This window comes from Somniosus microcephalus, chromosome 28 (assembly GCF_052327205.1).
Source record: "Somniosus microcephalus isolate GS21.2 chromosome 28, FLI_Smic_1.0, whole genome shotgun sequence".
NCBI lineage: Eukaryota > Metazoa > Chordata > Chondrichthyes > Squaliformes > Somniosidae > Somniosus > Somniosus microcephalus.
Window position 1 is genome coordinate 31429773 of NC_141014.1, and position 23962 is coordinate 31453734.

The window sequence follows — 23962 nt, forward strand, 5'->3', positions numbered from 1 at the left end:
GCGGGCTTAACAAGGTCAATCGACGTAAAATCAACTCCGTTGGCCGGATGTAGTTGGGTGCGGGACTGGAACCCGGAAACCAGCTGACCCGCTCCTAAGCCACCTCCATTTGCAAAATCGCGGCCCTAAGCTAATCAGTAATCGGTGGCAGGCGCACAAGGGGTTAATTTTGGCTTTGGCTGATAGAGTAACACAGGCGATCTGATAGAGTAACACAGGCGATCGAAGTCCATGCTAATGAAAATCGGGAGAGGTATAAACGGGCAGCTGATTTGACATCGCACGGTTTACACTAGTGCCCAAAGCCATCTTCCCCCCTCACACACCGATGCCACCCCCCAGGGGGGAGAAGATGCTGAAACACGTTTGTGCAGCAATTTCTAGCCCAAAATATTCACTCGTTGATGTCACCGGCAACGATAATGGCCCCAAATTTGCGGCGGGTAACGATGGCGAAATAACAGCGCTCGCCGTCACTGCCCCTCTGAAACTGGCCGCAACTTCAGGATGTAGCGTGTGCGCGTCTAAACGCATCATTGACTGCTCCGACACTGGCTGTGCTGTGAACCTGCATCCAACACCCCCCCCCCACCGCCCCCGCCACCTCCCCCAATAGCCGGCAATCAGTGAAACTGACGCAAACGTGGACTTTTCCACGGTAATATCACTGTTAAACACCTCATTAAATGTTAAGCCTTGTTGGATTAGGGGTAACTGGGGTTTTAAGAGCATACCGACTGGTGAATAAATGTTGTGGCCCTGAAAAAGTATTTTTTTATATTTGTGGAGTGTCAAATTATAATTTTTATCATAATAGAATTTTTTTTTTTAAGTTTGTTCATGATGTTTCAGCTTCTACCTTATCCCCATGTGAAAGTCCCGAGCTTTATTTCGCACTTTGTTAACAGTTCTAAAAAGTCAGGATAAAAGCAGCTTCTCGTTTCCTCTCTGTGTGAGAATTCTGCAACGTGATTGGCTGCTTAGACAGCTTGCTGATGTCGCAGCAGCTCCTCGCTGGGAATCCCCATTACAGAGCGCGAAACCAATTGAACGTCGAAAAAAGGCCGATTTCTCGCCGCAGAGATCTGCGAGGTCGCGAGATCGCTGTGGGCAGCTTTCTTTGGGGACAACAGCAAACGCCTGTGCTCCTCCGCTGACCGCAAATTACATAGAAAAAAACATTGAAAAATAGGAGTCGGCCATTCAGCCCTTCGCGCCTGCTCCGGCATTCAATATGATCATGGCTGATCCTCTATCTCAATACCATATTCCCACTCTCTCCCCATACCTCTTGATGCCTTTTGTGTCTAGAAATCTATCTATCTCCTTCTTAAATATATTCAGTGACTTGGCCTCCACAGCCTTCTGTGGTAGAGAATTCCACAGGCTCACCACCCTCTGAGTGAAGAAATTTCTCCTCATCTCAGTCCTAAATGACCTACCCCGTATCCTGAGACTGTGACCCCTCGTTCTAGATCCCCCAGCCAGGGGAAACATCCTCCCTACATCCAGTCTGTCTAGCCCTGTCAGAATTGTATACGTTTCAATGAGATCCCCTCTCATTCTTCATTTGTAAGAGCTCTCCGATTGATCCCACTCCCCCCTGCTCTTTCCCCACAGCCCTGCAAATTTATTCCATTTCATGTATTTATCCAAATTCCTTTTGAAGGTTGCTATTGAATCTGCTTCCATCGCCCTTTCAGGCAGCGCATTCCAGATCATAGCAACACGCTACGTAAAGACATTTCTTCTCGTCTTCCCCCCTGGTGCCAATTATCTTAAATCTGTGTCCTCTGGTTACCGACCCTCCTGTCAGTGAAAACAGTTCCTCCCTATCTACTCTATCAAAACCCTCATAATTTTGAACACCTCTATTAAATCTACCGTTAACCTTCTCTGCTCTAAGAAGAGCAACTTCTCTGGTCTCTCCACATTACTGAAGTCCCTCATCCCTGGTACCATTCTAGTAATAACAGCAGAAAATGCTGGAAAAACTCAGCAGGTCAGGCAACATCTGTGGATAGAAATTTGAGTTGACGTTTCGGGTCGAAACCCTTCTTCAAAACTAGAAAGAAAAGAAAATAGATCGAAGGCAAGGCTGCGATCGAACAAAAAGACAATAAAATGTATTCGAAGCCAGACGAGATGGCAATAGGCCCGTGGAGACAAAAGGCAGTTGAGATTAGGTGTGAAGTGTACTGGCAGGTAAGAGACAGCTGCCAGGTGAGAGAGAGAAACAAAAGGAAAGGAGGGGGGGGGGGGTGGAAAGGAGGACCCAAAACAAAGGGGTGGAAAAAATTATAAGTAAAAAAGTAATAGGGGCCGAGGTTATGATCTGAAATTGTTGAACTCGATATTGAGTCCGGAAGGCTGCAAAGTGCCTAGTCGGAAGATGAGTTGCTGTTCCTCGAGTTTACATTGAGCTTCCATGGAACAATGCAAGAGGCCAAGGACGGTGAGGTCCGAGTGGGAATGGAGCGGTAAATACAACAACTGAGGTGTAACCAGTGCTTTATAAAGGTTTACTTTGGTAGCAGTTGATTAAAAGTCAACGTCTGACCTTCCATGTTCATTTTATTTTTGAGATGCCAGTCGACAATTATCAGATTTATTGAAATCATTTTCATAACTTGCTATGGTGCACTTTGAACTCACAACCTCAGGGTTGCTACAACAACAGCTTGCATTTATATAGCGCCTTTAATGTAGCAAAATGTCCCAGGGCGCTTCACAGGAGCGTTATCAGACAAAATATGACACCGAGCCACATAAGGAGATATTAGGACAAGTGACTAAAAGCTTGATGGTCAAACAGGTAGGTCTAAAGGAGCGTCCCAAAGAGGAGAGGTTTAGGGGGGCCAATATTGTTGTGATCTGGAATGCGCTGCCTGAAAGGGCGGTGGAAGCAGATTCGTTAGTAACTTTCAAAAGGGAATTGGACAAATACTTGAAAAATGAAAAAATTGCAGGGCTACGGGGGAAAGAGCAGGGGGCAGTGGGACTAATTGGAGGAGCTCTTTCAAAGAGCCGGCACAGGCACGATGGGCCGCACGGCCTCTTTCTGTGCTGTATGATTCTAGGAAATGACGTTCGATAGCTGGAGCCTTTTCAGTGAAAATGCTTCCTTAAATATTCCCGGTCCCTAACACATCAGCTTTCCCCGTTTGGCAGCTTTAAGTGCAAACTGAATCAGGAATGAAGCACGTCATGATAAAATGTAAAAAATCCCATTAACTGCCTCTGCGTCACTTTGAGCCGGTCGTTCGGCTCCATCTCTCTTCACCCGCCAACTTTATGCTTTTCTCCTTTCAATAAAAATTCTATGCAGGGAGATAAAAAAGCAATTAGCGGTTAAAGGTTAGGGGTACAACAAGCTGAGCTCATGGTCTCCCGAATGCCCTCACACCAGTCCCAGCCAGCGGGGATGATGTGAAAGGGCTCGATAAACATTAAAGCATTGCAATGGCCCAGTCTGCCGCGGCACTGCAGGGGAGGAGGTAGCACGCAGCTCTCCCTCCCTCCCCCCCGTTAGTGTATGCCTGAGCGTAGCTGCAACTTTGGGATGAAACGTTAAACCGAGGCCCCGTCTGCTCTCTCGGGTGGATGTAAAAGATCCCGCGGCACGATTCCGAAGATGATTTCTCCCCGGTGTCCCGGGCCAATATTTATCCCGGAACCAAACATAGCTAAAACAGATGATCTGGTCATTATCTTATTGCCGTTTGTGGGAGCTTGCTGTGCACAAATTGGCTGCCGCGTTTCCTAAGTTACAACAGTGACTACACTTCAAAAAGTACTTTGGTTGTGAAGGGCTTTGGGACGTCCTGAAGCCGTGAAAGGCGCTATATCAGTGCAAGTCTTTTTTTCTTCGATGTGAGGAGGTCTTCAGCAGAAGCCAAGCACCAACTCTCCCCCACGTCCTCTACACCCCATAAAGAGGATAAACTGGAGGGGCAATCATCCTCGGTGTCAGTGTGGGTGTCAGCCGTGGCTCAGTGGGTAGTGCAGCTCACCTCTGAGTTAGAAGGTCGTGGGTTCAAATCCCACGCTAGGGACTTGAGCACGAAAATCTAGGCTGATATTGCAGTGCAGTGCTGAGGGAGTGCTGCACTGTCGGAGGTGCCGTCTTTCAAGATAAGACATTAAACCGAAACCCCCTCTGCTCTCTCAGGTGGATATAAAAGGTCCCATGGCACTATTTCAACAGAAGAACAGGGGAGTTTGTCCTGGGACCAATATTTATCCCTCAACCAACATCACTAAAGCAGATGATCTGGTCATTGTCACATTGCTGTTTGAGGGAGCTTGCTGTGCGCAAATTGGCTGCTGCGTTTCCTACATTACAACAGCGACTGCACTCCAAAAAAGTATTTCATTGGATGTGAAGCGCGTCGGGCAGTCGTTAAAGGAGCTATATAAATGCAAGTCTTTTCTGTTTTTTTCTTTCTCATCCACAGCCTGGTAACCAGTCTCTGATTACGGGGGCGGAGGAGGAGTTGTGGAGAGTGAGGGGTCGGGGGTCGCTGATGAACAGCTGATTTCGGCCCGTTGAGACTGCCCCCCACCACAATGCACCGTGGGTGCTGCGGTGGGTTACGGGACAGGGTCAGTCCATGGTAACCAGCTGGTCTCCAGGACACGGCACCGGGGCTGGGACAGAAGAACCGACGGTTGCACACTACGGTCTCTCGACCACGAGAGCTACACGGAAAGCAATGGGAACAGCAGAGCTGGCAGGGTGGGGGGGGGGGGGCGCGGAGAACGAGGGTAAGACTCCGTCAAAAATAAATATAAACAGCAAAGATCAAAAATGATTTATAAAACAATCGTGATTGAATTGTGTAATCAATTATAGATATTTTGGCAGAGGAGGCTAGTTTTGTTTTATTCGCTTATGGGACGTGGGCGTCGCTGGCAAGGCCAGCATTTATTGCCCATCCCTAATTGCCCTTTGAGAAGGTGGTGGTGAGCCGCCTTCTTGAACCGCTGCAGTCCATGGGTCGATTGGGCTTATACTCGCTGGAGTTTAGAAGAATGAGAGGGGATCTCATTGAAACTTATAAAATTCTAACAGGACTAGACAGACTAAATGCAGGAAGGATGTTCCCGATGGCCGGGGAGTCCAGAACCAGGGGTCACAGTCTAAGGATAAGGGGTAAGCCATTTAGGACAGAGATGAGGAGGAATTTCTTCACCCAGAGAGCGGTGAACCTGTGGAATTCTCTACCACACAAGGCAGTTGAGGCCAATTCATTAAATATATTCAAGAAGGAGTTAGATATATTTCTTAAGGCTAAAGGGATCAAGGGATAGGGGGAGAAGGCAGGGACAGGGTACTGAATTTGGATGATCAGCCATGATCTCATTAAATGGCGGAGCGGGCTCGAGGGGCCGAATGGCCTACTCCTGCTCCTATCTTCTTCTATGAAGGTGCTCCCACAGCGCTGTTATTGAGGGAGTTCCAGGATTTTGACCCAGCGATGATGAAGGATCAGCCGATATACTTCTAAGTCAGTATGGCGTGTGTGACTTGAAGGGGAACTTGGAGGTGGTGGTGTTCCCATGCGCCTGCTGCCCTTGTCCTTCTAGGTGGTAGAGGTCGCGGGTTTGTGGCCGTGCCACTGTTGGTTCTACAGTGCCACTCCTATCCTATATTCCTCTAATCGTTAATGAACTCCGTAAATGAAACAACCAAGTCTGAGGCGCATTTTGTTCAGAATCTCTCCCCGTCCCCCAAAATCTTTTCCTTTCAATAACAGCTTAAACGTCCCAATACATAAACAACACAACCAGATTCCTGACAAAAAGATTATTTTCTTTTATTAAATATCAATATTTAAAAAGCGGTATAAAAAATGTACAGTACTCTATCCACAAGAATCTTACATTATGCACATTCATTGCACCCAAAATGCAACTGTATTTAAGTTATTTGTTAATTTAAATTTCTTTTCTCCGTTTCAAGTATTATTTAACTGAAAAGAGTTTAGTGCATTGGAAACGCCGTCGGTAATACAGCACAGATAATATTCTCATTTCCCTCTGCGTCATTCTCGGGAGTCTCCCGGATTCAACGGTTTTCGAGTCCCCCTCCCCCACCCCACTCCGCGCCTCCCAGACCCGCCCATCGTCTTCGAACCAGGAGAACCTTGGACACGCCTGCAAAGCCAGCAGAAACTTCGAGCGCAGAGTCCCCCGGTGGGCGGTTGTCACAGAATCAGCCGCTGCCCCCGGTCTCTGAGTTGGGGCAACACTTGAAAGGCGGCCTAACCCCAGCTATCCACAGCGAACCCCACTGTTAAAACAATTGCACAGTGCACATATGTATGTATAATATGCATAATGTGTATATATATATGCATGTATATATACACACACACACACGCACATATATATATTATATATGCATATGTACACCAATGTTCCCTTTAATTTTTATTTTGGGTGTGTGGCCCCTTTAACAGGCTGTGCGGCCCATTCAAATTCCCGCGCATGCGTGGGTTTTCCTATTGTTAAGATGGCAAGTGGCCTGCGCAGTTTATCGGGAACATTGACGTACAGATATACACACACACACACACGCACACGCACACATATATATAAATATTGCGCACATATATATATATATATTTTAAAAATACAAGCATTTATTTCTCTCCCCAGACGTTTTTTGGATCGGTCCCCTCCGCACGCCTCTCTAAGAAGGTGGGCCCCACTACTGCAGTCTGTGGCTGCCGCACAGGTAGCACAACATAGGGTGGAGAATTCATCGTCTCCTGTCATTCCCCACCGCCGCTACCTGGGGGCAGAGCTGCTCCACTAACCAAACTGTGAATTCCATGTGAGGTTGGGGGGGCTTGGCGGGGGGGGGCAAATTGAAGTGACTGGCAAGCCTGAGCCTCGAACCCCACATAAAATTTGCCATCTTTGACGCAAAAAAGCCAGTGAGGATAACGTTGCTGGTGCAAGCGTCACACACCCCTCATGTCACACATCCCTCACGTTGCACACCCCTCGCGTCACACACCCCTCATGTCACACACCCCTCGCGTCACACATGCCTCGCGTCGCACATCCCTCGCGTCACACATCCCTCGCGTCACACACCCCTCACGTCACACATCCCTCGCGTCACATACCCCTCACGTCACACATCCCTCGCGTCACACACCCCTCATGTCACACATCCCTCACGTCACACACCCCTCACGTCACACACCCCTCGCGTCACACACCCCTCACGTCACACACCCCTCGTGTCACACACCCCTCGCGTCACACACCCCTCGCGTCACACATCCCTCGCGTCACACATCCCTCATGTCACGCATCCCTCATGTCACGCACCCCTCACGTCACACATCCCTCGCGTCACACACCCCTCGCGTCACGCATCCATCACGTCAAACACCCCTCACGTCGCACACCCCTCACGTCACACATCCCTCACGTCACACACCTCTCACACGTCACACACCCCGGGCGAGCAACTCGCTAATTGACTGGGAGGCACACTCGCTTGCACAGCATCGGCAGCACTTATTTGCACCTCTCGGCGGGAGCGATGGAACCCGGAGTGGGCTCGAACGCTGAGAAATTGAAGGCAAACGCCAGGGGTCTGGTCGAATTAAAAGGGGCTCGACTCCCCGTCCGCGAGAGGGGCGGGCCCCGCAAGATTTACCGCTCGGCAAGCCGGGGGGTGGGGGGGGTTGGCGACAGCGCCTGCAAAGTCGCGCAAAATCCCCTGGCTTGCAGGGCGGGTGTCGGAACGAGTTGGGCCCACAGCTCTCTTAGTAATAATTGGGGGAGTAGGGGGTGGTTTGGGGCGGGGGGGCTGGGAGGGCCCCGTTTAAGGCCAATAATCCCACGCCCACGTTAGCCCTGGTGCTGAGGCTGCGCTCGATCCTGGAGGACGTGGCCCGTTCTACAAATCAAACAGCTTCCTGTCAGTAAAATGAATACATAACAAATAAATAGCTTATGTAGGAGTGGAGTAGATATAATTGCAGAGAGAGGATAACTTGCTTGCTCATTCATTTATTTGTTTCAATGTGTTTTTTTTTTAAATCCTGCGATTTTTAAATTTTGGTGGGTGGGGGGGTTGGGTGGTGAGTCTCACTCATTTTCCGCCCCCTTTCCCATCTCTCACTACACAAGAGGAGAGGGGAGGGGTCTGGCGTTGTACAATGTCTAGCCAAATGAAAGCCTTCTGTCGCGTAATTGGCCTGGGTGCTTTCTTATTGAAACCCATTTTTTTTTTGGCCTCTCCCAGGAGATCAGGGGTGAGGGTGCGGAGTGTATGTACCGCACAAGGCGTCACAGTTGTGCGGCGCGAGCTGGGCGGAGCCGAGGGTGTGCATTCCTGTCGGTCATTGCTCCTGTGCCAGGGCGCTCGCGGGCAGCCGGGCCAAGCCGCCCAGGAGGTAGAGCGACCTCGTCCGCCTCCTCCGCCGCCGCTTGCCGTAGCTGTGGGGGTCGCCCGTGTTCTTGGGGGCCGTGTCGTCCTTGCCCTTGTTCACCGCCAGCAGGTACAGCCAGTTGGCCAGGTTCTGGGTCTGGCAGGTGGCCAGGGGGCAGCCCCAGGAGCCGTGGCGGCTGAGGTGATGCCCCGAACTGTGCTTGTGACGCTTGACTCGGCCATGCGGCGCGGAGCTGGAATCGAAACCAAAACAAACAGAAAAAAAACAGTCAGTCAGTCAGTGGCCTGTCAGGTAACCATAGAACATAGAACCTCACAGTGCAGTAGGAGGCCATTCGGCCCATCGTGCCTGGGCTGGAAAGAGCTGTCCGATTAGCTGCCTGAGCCCCAAGCTCTGGAATTCCCTCCCTTAACCTCTCCCCCTCTCTCTCTCCTCCTTTAAGACTCTCCTTAAAACCTATCTCTTTGACCAAGCTTATGGTCCTAATAAAGCAACAGAAAACGCTGGAAAAACTCAGCAGGCCAGGCAACATCCGTGGAGAGAGAAATAGAGTCAACGTTTCAGGTCAAAGACCCTTCGTCAGGACTGAAAAAACACAGGAAATGAAACAGATTAAAAGGCCAGTTTGGGGGCTGGGAAATGGGGATGAAAAAACAAAAGAGAAGTGAAGAGACATTAAGAGGTATTCAAGACGAGACGAGATGGTGATAGGACTAGTGGAGACAAAAGACGGCTCTATGTCGAGTTCAACAATTTCAGATCATAACCTTGGCCCCATTACATTTTTATATATATTTTTTATCCACACCTTTATTTTGTGCCCTTCCCCCTTTTTCTCTCTCCCACACGGCAGCTGTCTCCCATTCTGCCAGCGCATTTCACACCTAATCTAGAGCCGTCTTTTGTCTCCACTAGTCCTATCACCATCTCGTCTGGTTTTGAATACCTCTTAATGTCTCTTCACTTCTCTTTTATTCTTTCATCCCCATTTCCCAGCCCCCAAACTGGCCTTTTAATCTGTTTCATTTCCTGTGTTTTTTTCAGTTCTGACGAAGGGTTTCGACCTGAAACGTTGACTCTGTTTCTCTCTCCACGGATGTTGCCTGGCCTGCTGAGTTTTTCCGGCATTTTCTGTTGTTATTATGGTCCTAATATCTCCTTCTGTGGCTCGGTACCAAATTTTTGTTTGATAATCGCTCCTGTGAAGCGCCTGGGGACGTTATAGGCGCTATATAAATACAAATTGACCCACTCCTGCGCTCCTTTCCCCATAGCCCAGCAATTGATTATTCTTTTCAAGTATTCCCTTTTGAAAGTTATTGTTGAATCTGCTTCCGCCACCAATTCAGGCAGCGCATTCCAGATCACAACAACTCGCTGCGTAAAAAAAAATTCTCCTCCTCTCCCCACACTGGTTCTTTTGCCAATCATCTTAAATCTGTGTCCTCTGGTTACCGTCCCTCCTGCCATTGGAATCAGTTTCCCTCTATTTACTCTGTCAGAACCCTTCGTAATTTTGAACGCCTCCATTAAATCTCCCCTTAACCTTCCCTGCTCTAAGGAATACAATCCCAGCTTCTCTAGTCCTCTCCCATGTACTTGATTTTGAGTGAAACAATTTAGGGGCCTGACATGAATCAGTCATTCATGAAAGAAAGACTTATGAAATAATACTGAGCGGCCTGCGGGTGGCACTGTCCAGGGAGAGTATAAATACTCGGACACGGGCCCAGCTTGCGCAGGACATTCTTAACAGGAACTAGTGAAGGACACAACTAGACCTCCATGTTGTAAAACAGTTGATTAAAGCTTTGTTTAACGCTTAGGCCAAGTGCCTAGTAGTTCTCTTACGGCAGGGCCCTCCCTTGATAATTAAGCCGCCGCACCCAGACTGGAGGAGAGAGTTTGCAAGACGGAGTTTGCAAGCAAAGAGCTGCTGACTGCTGCTTTTTGTAACGTAGCATTCAATCAGTAATCTGTTGCATGTGAACGACAGCAGGCTCTTTGACTGCGGGGGGCATCGCACCCGTTATTATTCTGCCCCAGTGTCCACCTTCCAGCCGGGATCACCGGCTAGCGATCGGGAGCCGGAATGTTGGCCGAGGTCGGCCAAAGGGTCGAGTGTGGGATCTTCCTATGCTCTCTGGCTCAGCACCACGGCAGACTGTGCCTTTACACACCGAGCCAGAAAGGGGGAGGGGGGGTGGGTTTTACCCGGCAGCCTTCCACGCACATTGTTAACCACTGAATACCTGCCATTGATGCTTTCCTCGGTGTCCTCTGATTTAACGTAGAGGAACTCTCCAGCAGATCCGGCAGCGGAGATGGCGTGAGATTCCAGCACCTCCACCTTGGAGTTTCTCAGCTTCTGAAGGTACAAGAGGAGGGCGGGAGACGGAGGTGGAGTTCTGCTGGGGCGGGGAGAAACACAAAAGAGGGAACTATTAGAACCTCCCGTCGCACTTGACCGTCCCATCACCTTCAATACGGAGCTGTACAACCTGACTGGGGGGGTCATCTGATGGGTCCTCCGCTCTGCTGATGGGTGTTAGATTGTCAGCTATGGCTCAGTGGGCAGCACTCTCACCCTCCCTCAGTCAATGAAGGTTGTGGGTTCAAATCCCACGCTAGCAACTTGAGCACAAAAATCCAGGCTGACACTCCCAGTGCAGTACTGAGGGAGCGCTGCAGTGTCGGAGGTGCCGTCTTTCGGATGAGACGTTAAACCGAGACCCCGTCTGCTCTCTCAGGTGGACGTAAAAGATCCCATAGCACTATTTCAAAGAAGAGCAGGGGAGTTCTCCCCGGTGTCCCGGCCAATATTTATCCCTCAACCAACATCACTAAAACAGATTATCTGGTCATTATCACATTGCTGGTTGTGGGAGCTTGCTGTGCACAAATTGGCTGACGCGTTTCCTACATTACAACGGTGACTACACTTCAAAAAGTACTTCATTGGCTGTAAAGCGCTTTGGGACTCTGGAGGTCGTGAAAGGCGCTATAGAAATGCAAGTCTTTCCACTGTGCTGGAGTTGTGCGAAATGAGTTTGCACCTGTGACTCTCACACTGTGAGGTTACCTCTCTTTCCTCCTTTAAGACACTCCTTAAAACCTCCCTCTTTTTGACCGAGCCTGTCCTAATATCCGCCTATGTGGCTCGGTGTCAAATTGATAATCGCCCCTGTGCAGTGCCTTGGATTGTTTTGACTACGTTAAAGGTGCTATATAAATGCAAGTCACTGGTGTTTGGAAACAGACCCGAAGATAGTAGACATGCAGCGATTTCTCACCTGTTGGCGCTCACCAGCTCCTGCGATTCACCGAGAGCTCCGGTGAGTAAGTAGAACACTGCGACCAGGACGAGCATCACCGTCATAGTCTCCCGATCTGAAAGGCCACACATTGCACAATTAATCACAGTGCGGGTCGACGCATGGCGTATAGGAAGCACACGGGCACAGCGTTGCGACGGAGAAGCGAGGGAACAACCCTACACTGACCACCCAACCCCCCCCGCCCCCCCCCCCCCACACACCCGCCCCGGACTTCCCTGAGTGGGAGAGGCTTTCCGAAAGACGGCACCTCCGACACTGCAGCGCTCCCTCAGTACTGCACTGGGAGTGTCAGCCTGGATTTTTGTGCCAGGCTCAGGGTTATGCTAACGCAGCTGAAGACCGCGCAGCAGGCCGTTCTGAATACTACGCACCATCGTTACCCAAGGAGCTTTATACGTCCTTGTGTGAGCGGTTTCGACACACCGCCCCCCTCATTAACAGCATGAAGAGACTACCAGCTCAGGTAATGCGCTGTGTCCGTGCAGACGCCACACTGTGCGAGAGATTAGAACACGTCATGGCAAATTATAAAATCACAGAGCTCGGATTTTCAACACATTTTGCTGGCGCTTTTGGGAGTTAATCCGATTCAGTAGGACTTCCTCCCTCCTTGCCCACTCCATTCTCTCCCCTCCTTCAGACTGATACCTGGGATGGCAGGAATGACGCATGAGGAGAGAGTGGGTCGATTGGGCTTGTACTCGCTAGAGTTTAGAAGAATGAGAGGGGATCTCATTGAAACTTATAAAATTCTAACAGGACTAGACAGACTAGATGCAGGAAGGATGTTCCCGATGGCGGGGAGTCCAGAACCAGGGGTCACAGTCTAAGGATAAGGGGTAAGCCATTTAGGGCAGAGATGAGGAGGAATTTCTTCACCCAGAGAGTGGTGAACCTGTGGAATTCTCTACCACAGAAGGCAGTAGAGGCCAATTCATTAAATATGTTCAAGAAAGAGTTAGATATATTTCTTAAGGCTAAAGGGATCAAGGGATATGGGGAGAAGGCAGGGACAGGGTACTGAATTTGGATGATCAGCCATGATCTCATTGAATGGTGGAGCAAACTCGAAGGGCCAAATGGCCTACTCCTGCTCCTATCTTCTATGTTTCTATGTTTCTATGTTTCAGCACACAATCCAGCCCGACACTCCAGTGCAGCACTGAGGGAGCGCTGCACTGTCAGAGGTGCCGTCTTTCAGATGAGGCGTTAAACCGAGGCCCTGCCTGCCCTCTCAGCTGGACGTAAATGATCCCACGGCCACTATTCGAAGAAGATCAGGGGAGTTATCCCCGGTGTCCTGGCCAAAATTTATCCCTCAACCAAAACAGATGATCTGGTCATTATCACGTTGCTGTTTGTGGGAGCTTGCTGTGCAAAAATTGGCTGCCGCGTTTCCTACATTACAACAGTGACTGCGCTTCAAAAAGTACTTCATTGACTGTAAAGTGCTTTGGGAGGTCCTGAGGTTGTGAAAGGCGCTATAGAAATGTAAGTTCTTTCCTTTTTATCTCCTGTCCTGAAGGTATTGACTCTTGGCAGAATATCCGCCCGCAGCAACAGCCCTGCAGCACCCAGCTTTCCCCCATCACCCCCCCCCCCCGCACCCCCCATTCGCCCCTCACAGCCCGCCCCCCACCACCCAAACGGGCACTCTCCGTGTGCGATCCGAGACATTGAGTGGCAGCAGGTACTTAAACCGACAGGTGATTCAGTCAGGCCCAGGCAGACACATGCGTATTGCATCCAGTTCTGGTCACCACACTTTAGGAAGGATGTGAAGGCCCCTTGAGAGGGTGCAGGGGAGATTTGCCAGAATGGTTCCGGGGATGGGGGATCTTAGCTACAAGGACAGGTTGGAGAAGCTGGATTTGTTTTCATTAGAGCAAAGGAGGTTGAGGGGTGATTTGATAGAGGCGTACAAGATTATGACGGGTTTGGATAGGCTAGACGGGGAAAGGCTGTTCCCACTGGTTGATGGTACAAGGACTAGGGGGTCACAGATTGATGGTTTTGGGCATGAGATACAGGGGGGACGTGAGGATAAACTTTTTTACGCAGCGAGTGGCGAGGACCTGGAACTCGCTGCCGACGGAAGTGGTGGAAGCGGAGACACTCAATGTTTTCAAGGGGAGACTGGATAGGCACTTGAGGGAAATAAACTTGCAGGGCTACGGGGATAGAGCGGGGGAGTGGGACTGACTGGATTGCTCCACAGAGAGCCGGCACGGACTCGATGGGCCAAATGGCCTCCTCCTGTGCCGTTATGACTCTATGACATGCAGTTTCCAGCAGTGGACACCAGATGGCAGTCGGGATCAGGAAGCCCAACTCACAATGCCTCGGTTTGAGAGATAGATGATAGATGATAGATAGACATAGGCCGTTCCCAAAGAGCCTTACAGCCAAGGTAAGGTAAGGGGGGATGGTGGGATTTGGGACAATCCATTGATAATTTGGCCGACCATATTTTAAGACAGATAAGAAGTACTTTTTGAGGTGTAATCACTGTTTTAATGAATGATACCTCTCCTGCAGCCCTAACTCTATAGATTCTCAACACACCTTCATCGCCATCATTGCGTGATTTATGGTCAATCATTGCTTAACGTGAACAATATTCGATGTTCCTATTTCAACTTCAAGGTCAATAATAATTCCCTGTGAGTCCACAACATGAGATTGTTAGTAAGGGGCACTCTTCTTAGGCTGGGGTTAACCTACATCGACGGGGCAGTGTAGAGGGAGCTTTACTCTGTATCTAACCCGTGCTGTACCTGCCCTGGGAGTGTTTGATGGGGCAGTGTAGAGGGAACTTTACTCTGTATCTAACCCGTGCTGTACCTGCCCTGGGAGTGTTTGATGGGACAGTGTAGAGGGAGCTTTACTCTGTATCTAACCCGTGCTGTACCTGCCCTGGGAGTGTTTGATGGGACAGTGTAGAGGGAGCTTTACTCTGTATCTAACCCCTGCTGTACCCGCCCTGGGAGTGTTTGATGGGACACTGTAGAGAGAGCTTTACTCTGTATCTAACCCGTGCTGTACCCGCCCTGGGAGTGTTTGATGGGACAGTGTAGAGGGAGCTTTACTCTGTATCTAACCCGTGCTGTACCTGCCCTGGGAGTGTTTGATGGGACAGTGTAGAGGGAGCTTTACTCTGTATCTAACCCGTGCTGTACCTGCCCTGGGAGTGTTTGATGGGACAGTGTAGAGGGAGCTTTACTCTGTATCTAACCCGTGCTGTACCTGCCCTGGGAGTGTTTGATGGGACAGTGTAGCGGGAGCTTTACTCTGTATCTAACCCGTGCTGTACCTGCCCTGGGAGTGTTTGATGGGACAGTGTAGAGAGAGCTTTACTCTGAATCTAACCCGTGCTGTACCTGCCCTGGGAGTGTTTGATGGGACAGTGTAGAGGGAGCTTTACTCTGTATCTAACCCCGTGCTGTAGCTGCCCTGGGAGTGTTTGATGGGACAGTGTAGAGGGAGCTTTACTCTGTATCTAACCCGTGCTGTACCTGCCCTGGGAGTGTTTGATGGGACAGTGTAGAGGGAGCTTTACTCTGTATCTAACCCGTGCTGTACCTGCCCTGGGAGTGTTTGATGGGACAGTGTAGAGGGAGCTTTACTCTGTACCTAACCCGTGCTGTACCTGCCCTGGGAGTGTTTGATGGGACAGTGTAGAGGGAGCTTTACTCTGTATCTAACCCGTGCTGTACCTGCCCTGGGAGTGTTTGATGGGACAGTGTAGAGGGAACTTTACTCTGTATCTAACCTGTGCTGTACCTGCCCTGGGAGTGTTTGATGGGACAGTGTAGAGGGAGCTTTACTCTATATCTAACCCGTGCTGTACCTAACTTGGTAATACCTGATGGGGGAGTTTAGCACGAACTTTTCTTTGTATCTCGCTTCCTGGCGGTACCTGACCAGAGAGGACGTCATATCAACAATAAGGACCTGAAAGGCAGGTAGTATGTTCCATTCTAATTACCAACATGACCTAGAATCATAGAATGGTACAGCCCGGAGGGAGGCCATTCGGCCCATCGTGCCTGTGCCGGCTCTTTGAAAGAGCTCCCCAATTAGTCCCACTCCCCCCTGCTCTTTCCCCGTAGCCCCGCAAACCTTTTTCCTTTTCAAGTATTTATCCAATTCCCTTTTGAAAGTTACTGTTGAATCTGCTTCCACCGCCCCTTCAGGCAGCAGTGCATGCCGGGGATGTCTGTGGGCCGCTTACCCCTGTTTTGATTGCTGAAAACAGGTCCCTTATTCCGACAGCATTAATTCTGAATTGCGATGGGACTGGTTAAGAAAGGCCATTTCAGCGCTGTAAACAAGGGGGATGGGAGACACGAGCCTCAAAGTCCAGCGATTGGAACTAAGGAAGGCTCCAAAACATGAAGGCACCTTGTGAGACATTGGAATTGGAAATGTAGACATGTGTCTGAAACCAACCCAGGAAATTTCCTATTAAAACTAATGGAATAAACTTAACTAATCATAAATCAGAATTAATTGTGTTGCTTGCCTCTGTGCATTACATCGCAGGCTCTGTGTCCCAGACAAGCCGGGCGAATAGAAGCTTTTATTTACGACTAATAATCTCCAGGGGATCAGAGTTCAGCCCTAAATTCCTAGGAGCTATTTGAGCTTTGTTCGGCTGTTTTTCCATTTCTGGCGACTCTTACGGTCGTTGAAGTGTCGGACGTCATTCCCGGGGTTGGAACAGTTTCTGCTTTTTCTTGTTTTTGTACACAGGGTCAGCCTCAAGTACTCCCAGGTCAGATACAGCATGGGTAAGATACAGAGTAAAGCTCCCTCTACACTGTCTCATCGAACACTCCCAGGGCAGGTACAGCACGGGTTAGATACAGAGTAAAGCTCCCTCTACACTGTCCCATCGAACACTCCCAGGGCAGGTACAGCACGGGTTAGATACAGAGTAAAGCTCCCTCTACACTGTCCCGGCGAACACTCCCAGGGCAGGTACAGCACGGGTTAGATACAGAGTAAAGCTCCCTCTACACTGTCCCATCAAACACTCCCAGGGCAGGTACAGCACGGGTTAGATACAGAGTAAAGCTCCCTCTACACTGTCCCATCAAACACTCCCAGGGCAGGTACAGCATGGGTTAGATACAGAGTAAAGCTCCCTCTACACTGTCCCATCAAACACTTCCAGGGCAGGTACAGCACGGGTTAGATACAGAGTAAAGCTCCCTCTACACTGTCCCATCAAACACTCCCAGGGCAGGTACAGCATGGGTTAGATACAGAGTAAAGCTCCCTCTACACTGTCCCATCAAACACTCCCAGGGCAGGTACAGCACGGGTTAGATACAGAGTAAAGCTCCCTCTACACTGTCCCTTCAAACGCTCCCAGGGCAGGTACAGCACGGGTTAGATACAGAGTAAAGCTCCCTCTACACTGTCCCATCAAACACTCCCAGGGCAGGTACAGCACGGGTTAGATACAGAGTAAAGCTCCCTCTACACTGTCCCATCAAACACTCCCAGGGCAGGTACAGCACGGGCTAGATACAGAGTAAAGCTTCCTGTACAATGTCCCATCAAACACTCCCGGGGCAGGTACAGCACGGGGTTAGATACAGAGTAAAGCTCCCTCTACACTGTCCCATCAAACACTCCCAGGGCAGGTACAGCACGGGTTAGATACAGAGTAAAGCTCCCGCTACACTGTCCCATCAAACACTCCCGGGGCAGGTACAGCACGGGTTAGATACAGAGTAAAGCTCCCGCTACACTGTCCCATCAAACACTCCCAGGGCAGGTACAGCACAGGTTAGATACAGAGTAAAGCTCCCTCTACACTGTCCCATCAAACACTCCCAGGTCAGGTACAGCATGGGTTACATAGAATGACACAGGATATACAGCACAGAAATAGGCCATTCAGCCCAACCAGTCCATGCCGGCGTTTATGCTCCACACGAGCCATCTCCTGTCTTTCCTCATCTAACTCCCTCATGTGCTTATCCAGCCTCCCCTTAAATGCATCGATACTATTCGCCTCAACCACTCCCTGTGGTAGCGAGTTCCACATTCTCACCACTCTCTGGGTAAAGAGGTTTCTCCTGAACTCCCTATTGGATTTCTTGGTGATTATCTTGTATTGACGGTTAGATGCAGAATAGAGCTCCCTCTACACTTTCCCAACACGGAACCTTAGGAGATTACCTCCTATTGTGCCAGTGTGATATTTCCATCACCCACACTCAGCTTGCAGTCAAACCCCGCGAGCTGTTTGTCAGAATGGAATCGCTGCTTTAAATGCTGCAGTTAGGTGATGGTGGGGGGTTGTAGCGCCAAACCGGTGATAGCCAATCGGCAGCCTGCTTTGCACTCTGCCCAATTTCCTCTCCCATCGAAAGATAAAGAGAATGGGTCGAGTGTAAATCAAGCTGCCGATTCGCAATCGCCCACTCCAGGCTGGCTTCGCCCCTCTCGTTTCTCGCCCACCGGGGTTGTGACTGCACCAACCCCATTTCACTCCGGAGCGTTTGAACCTCGCCCAAAGAGGCTTTTGCCCCAGTCCCACAGCTCGGTGGGTCTCTGTCCCCACAGAGTCTGCTGGTCCCACAGCTCGGCGGGACACTGTTCCCGCAGAGTCTGCTGGTCCCACAGCTCGGCGGGACACTGTCCCCACAGAGTCTGCTGGTCCCACAGCTCGGCGGGACACTGTTCCCGCAGAGTCTGCTGGTCCCACATCTCGGCGGGACACTGTTCCCGCAGAGTCTGACGCCTAGGCTTCCGACAAGCTGCTTTGCAAACTCAGACAGATTAATATTTATCCAGACCTGTGGTATTCCTAACCCAGTGGGTTGCGTCAAGAGGGACCTGATTCAAATGGGTCAAAGTTTAACCGTTCAACACATGACTACTTTTGTACTTTGCTGTAACTCAGAACTGTCGATATTTAGGTTTGTTCCTCTCCCGAATATGTCCATCCCTCGATAATTGTATGTTCCACTAGAGCTGGACGTACCTATCCCAGAGACCCTTATACATACGTGAGCCAATACGGTGCGATTGGTGGCAGGGCTGTTTGACTATGGGAGGGGGCACTATTACAGCCGGTTCCAATCCCGTTACACATTCCGGCAGGCCGGGTCACTGGATAGCGATCAGGATCAGGAATCCCCTGGCTGAATAGCCCCTCCCTAGTCTGGACCAATGGTAGCGCCCTCAACTGCTGCCCTCGCTAACATCAGCTGACCTATCACAGAGCAGGAAGGGAGCCTCGTTCCTACACAGCAACCCGCACTGAAAAACTCCGATATTGTGCGGCTGTTAGTTCAGGACAGAATCAAATTCAGCTCTTGCACCAACCGAGCCGCCCCACTCGGTTAAATAGCCCTCCTGCCTTTTGTTACCTCGAGGCTTGACTATTCCAATGCTCTCCTGGCCATCCACCCACCTTCCACCCTCCCTCATCCAAAACTCTGCTAACTCGCACCAAGTTCCGTGCACCCACCAACCCTGCGCTCGTTGACCTACACTGGCTCCCGGTCCGGCAACACCTCGCTTTTAAAATTCTCATCCTTGTTTTCAAATCCCTCCACGGCCTCACCCCCCTCCCTATCTCTGTAACCTCCTCCAGCCCCACAACCGCTCAGAGATATCGGCGCTCCTCCAATTCGGGCCACTTGCGCCTCCCCCGATTTTAATCGCTCCGCCGTCGGCGGCCGTGCTTTCAGACATCTGGTCCCTAATTTCTGGAATCCCCTCCCTAAACCTCTCCACCTCGCTACCTCTCTCTCTCCTCCTTTAAGACACTCCTTCAAACCTACCTCTCTCTGACCAAGCCTTTGGTCACCTGCCCTAATATCTCCCTAAGTGGCTCGGTGTCAGATTTTGTTTGATAATCGCTCCTGTGAAGCGCCTTGGGACATTTTACTACATTGAAGGCGCTGTATAAATGCACGTTGTTGTTGCAGACACCGTCAACAAGAGGTGACGGACACGGAAAGGCCATGTAAAACTGCGTCTCAAAGTGTGTCAGCACCTCCAGGAATTAAGGAAGAAAATTGGAAGGGTGGGGCGGGCAGCGGAAATTAATAGAAGGAAATGAGAATTTTCTGGTGATTGAAGGGTTATGTGAGCTAATAAAAAATAAATAAATAAATAAATAAATAAATAAAAGGTTAAACACATTCCTCCACTTGTGTAACAGTTCACAGCTGTGGGCTCGGGCTTTGGACCATGAGTTGGCTGATGACTGATTTATTTGTAGATACCTCTATTTAATGGCACCTCATGAGCTAGATCAACAAACAGTGCAGCTTTAAGCACACGCCTGGTCATAAGACCGTTAGCGGTGACTTGTCAAGCTTCGGACAGCTGCGAACGCGTTGCCTCTCGCACGCCAGGAACAGCCTGGGTCTCCGGTTCAACCACCCTGGCTGTGCGGAGCCTCCCGCCGAGGCCACGGCAAGAAGCGTGCTGCCACTGGCCGCAATGGCCCCGGGCTAGGGAGGGGTTGGAAGCTCAGATCAGGGTTACCGCTCCTGCTTGCTAACCAGTGACTCAGGTTTGGGTGCATGTCAGCACAGGATCGGGCTCGACTGTGATGTTCCCCGTGGTTGAATAGCCCACCCAGATCGGGCTCGGCTGCGAGGTGCCCCGTGGTTGAATAGCCCACCCGGATCGGGCTCGGCTGCGAGGTGCCCCATGGTTGAATAGCCTATCCGGATTGGGCTCGGCTGTGAGGTGCCCCGTGGTTGAATAGCCTATCTGAATTGGGCTCGGCTGTGAGGTGCCCCGTGGTTGAATAGCCTATCTGGATTGGGCTCCGCTGTGAGGTGTCCTGTGGTTGAACAGCCGACTCAGATCGGGCTCGGCTGCAAGGTGCCCCATGCTTGAATAACCTATCTGGATTGGGCTCGGCTGTGAGGTGCCCCGTGGTTGAATAGCCTATCTGAATTGGGCTCGGCTGTGAGGTGCCCCGTGGTTGAATAGCCTATCTGGATTGGGCTCCGCTGTGAGGTGTCCTGTGGTTGAACAGCCGACTCAGATCGGGCTCGGCTGCAAGGTGCCCCATGCTTGAATAACCTATCTGGATTGGGCTCGGCTGCGAGGTGCCCCATGGTTGAATAGCCTATCCGGATTGGGCTCGGCTGTGAGGTGCCCCGTGGTTGAATAGCCTATCTGAATTGGGCTCGGCTGTGAGGTGCCCCGTGGTTGAATAGCCTATCTGGATTGGGCTCCGCTGTGAGGTGTCCTGTGGTTGAACAGCCGACTCAGATCGGGCTCGGCTGCAAGGTGCCCCATGCTTGAATAACCTATCTGGATTGGGCTCGGCTGTGAGGTGCCCCATGGTGGAATAGCCTATCTGGATTGGGCTCAGCTGCGAGGCAACCCGTGGTTGAATAGCCCAGCAGCGCTCACCAGCTAAGTTCACCCGTCAGAAATAACACAGAAGCGATCTCCGACAAGAGGTTCTGGTCGCGCTCACCAAAGCAGCCATCCTCCTTGTGTGAGACTGGTGTCAGTGGAGGAACATCACAGCTCAGCGCAAGCCAGCATCCACACACATCCACCTTTCAGCTCAGCTCACTGAAGAAAGAACTGGAGGTGGAACCCAGGCTGATATTTCCACCCCCTTCGCTAGCACGTTAGTACTGAGGCAAATTCTACCGCAGCTAACTCAGCACAGACTGGGAATTAAACCTGGGACTCTCGGCTGTGCCTTCGGACCCTATAGCTAGTTCAATAGCTGCATTTATTGCTAACTGACAGTTACATGGAGAAACATCACTGAAGGGGCAGCACAGTGCTTGGCTCAATCGGTTAAACAGCGAGTGGCTGGTCCCCACTTCCCAGCGGTGCTGAGCCTACTGATCTCAGACAGAATGGCAGCAAAGGTGGGACAATCCGCCTCAGTGCCGCTGGGATAGGGAAACGAAGAAAAAAGGTCAGCCAGGGCTCCCGCTCCCGATTGCTGTCAAGTGACGGCACCCCCACCCCGCCAACCCCGTCCCGAACGCGTGTGGTCGTCAAGAAGAGAGAAGGTTAGGATGCCCGTCACAGTTGAATATCCTGCCGACGCTCATCGTGCAGGCTCAGACAGGTGGGACAGCCAATTAGGTGAGACACCGACGATGGACCCGCACCAGCGGAACCGCATCCCAGTAACAATCGTCAACTTCAGGAGAAATGGGGAGAAACAAGACTGCCTATAATTGCATCTATAATTCTTCAATGCCCATGGCTGATGCAATGACTTGTGAGGGCAGCTTAGAGTTCATTCAAGCATATCAGAAAATATAGACATTAAATACAATGAACAAGTTCTAATCCAACGGATACCCATTTAAAAAAAAGTAAATAAAATCAAAGCACCTACCCGATTTGAACTGGTGTTGTTGGGACTTCAGACTTTCCATGTAATAATCCCTCACTGATAATTCACTTCCCCAGTGTCCAATCCCAGCACTTGCTCAGTCTGAGAATTCCTCAGTCTCTAACTCTGCTGCCTCATGCTGAGACCTGAGAGCTTTATGCCTTTGAAAGAGGGCGGGAACTGCTAGTCGCTCCCTCAGACAGACACACACACACACACACACACACTACGTAAACTGCAGTAGCTCTTCCCCTTCCAGTAATCTAAATGCATCCTGTTCGATTCGATAAAGTGGGGGGAAGAAAAAAATAGAAGTTATTTAAAGGCACTTTGGCCATTGCAGCAATGATGTCAGCAAACCGCCATTCATGCTCGTGCGAGTAGCTTTGACAGCGCAGCAACCAGCTCCCCCACTGGCTTACTGAATAGCAAAAGAACTTTCATTTCTATAGCGCCTTTCACAACCTCAGAATGTTCCAAAGTGCTTTACAGCCAATGAAATACCTTTGAAGTCACTGCTGTGATGTAGCAAACGGGGCAGCCAATTTGCGCTCAGCAAGCTCCCACAAACAGCAATGTGATAATTGACCAGCTAAACTGTGTTTTTTTTAGTGATGTTGAACGAGGGATAAATATTGGCCCAGGACACCGGGGGGGGTGGGGGGGGGGAGAACTCCCCCTGCTCTTCTTCGAAATCGTGCCGTGGGATCTTTCAACGTCCGCCCGAGAGGGCAGACGGGACCCTCGGTTTAACGTCTCATCCGAAAGACGGCACCTCCGAAGGTGCGGCGCTCCCTCGGCACTGCCACTGGGCGGGCGTCAGCCCAGATTTTGTGCTCAAGTCTCTGGAGCAAGGCTAATAAACCTGTGACCTTCTGACTCAGGGGTGAGATGCGCTGCTCACTGAACCACGGCTGAGTCGGGCGTGGCGCGTGGTCCCGAGGGTGTGAAAGCCGCAAGACTGATTCGCACTCTGTGTTTAGAGAGCTTTCCTTAGCCCAGCTGGTGATTTGAGGTATTGCACTTAGCCTAAGTGTCCCTGGGCTTGGGAGGGAATATAAAAAAATATAAAAATCAGCTCCTAATTTCTGCTCCTAATCAGTGCACGTGTACGGATGCCAGGCGAAGACTGGATTGGACTTGGCTGCGATGCACTCCATAGCCGAATAGCTTTCTGACTTGTCCATTTTGGGTGCGACACTGGGGAGGAGCCCTAACCCAGCCAGAGCCACCATCCTCAGGAGAGGAAGGCAGGAAACAAAAACATGTCGCTATTGTCGCTCGTACGAACAGTGATCAAAAGAGGACAGCATTGGGAGAGGGGGAAGGGTCAATGTGAAGTTCCTTCTCTGTGGCTCTAATACAATGTGTGAGGGTTTCACAGCTGGTGGTGGGGGCGGGGGGGGCGGGTGGGGGGGAAGTTGGGGCCTTCCTCTTGCTAAAGTCAGCAGAATTTCCTCAGCTCTTGGAACGTGCTTAACGTGACTCCTTTAAAAACATTAGAACAGAGTGACTAAGCACTTGGGCATAATCCGAACTGGTCGGAGAGAGCCAGCACAGGTTTGCAATGGGTAAGTCATGCCTGACTAACCTCGCTGAATTTATTTGAAGAGGTGACTAACATGGTCAATAAGGGAGTGTCCATAGATGTTATTTATATGGACTTCCAGAAGACATTCGTAGGGTTACATTCGGCCCAACCAGTCCATGCCGGTGTTTATGCTCCACTCGAGCCTCCTCCCGTCTTTCCTCATCTAACTCTGTCAGTATAACCCTCTATTCCCTTCTTCCCCAGGGAGCTGTGGAGGCTGGGTCATTGAATATATTTAAAGGTGGAGATAGAC

General features: G+C 50.6%; 1 protein-coding gene across 1 annotated transcript; it reads right to left on the reverse strand.

Annotated features, from left to right (window-relative positions):
- Positions 1–5803: 5803 nt before the first annotated feature.
- On the reverse strand, positions 5804–22416 carry LOC147099505 (uncharacterized). The gene is made up of 4 exons (XM_085969703.1): positions 22122–22416; positions 11714–11810; positions 10673–10828; positions 5804–8652 (listed from the first exon to the last, which is right to left on the reverse strand). The coding sequence occupies exons 1-4, from the start codon at positions 22159–22161 to the stop codon at positions 8370–8372; spliced, it is 576 nt and encodes a 191-aa protein (XP_085825829.1). The 5' UTR covers positions 22162–22416; the 3' UTR covers positions 5804–8369.
- Between the last annotated feature and the right edge of the window lie 1546 nt (positions 22417–23962).

Bases quoted from the DNA above. Each gene is read 5' to 3' on its own strand.
- LOC147099505 (XM_085969703.1), bottom strand. From the start codon at position 22,161: ATGGAAAGTCTGAAGTCCCAACAACACCAGTTCAAATCGG. The intron at 10,829-11,713 runs GTGAGAAATCGC...CCGCCCCAGCAG, and splicing joins GAGCTGGTGAGCGCCAACAG to AACTCCACCTCCGTCTCCCG. The intron at 8,653-10,672 runs GTATTCAGTGGT...TTTCGATTCCAG, and splicing joins GAGGAAAGCATCAATGGCAG to CTCCGCGCCGCATGGCCGAG.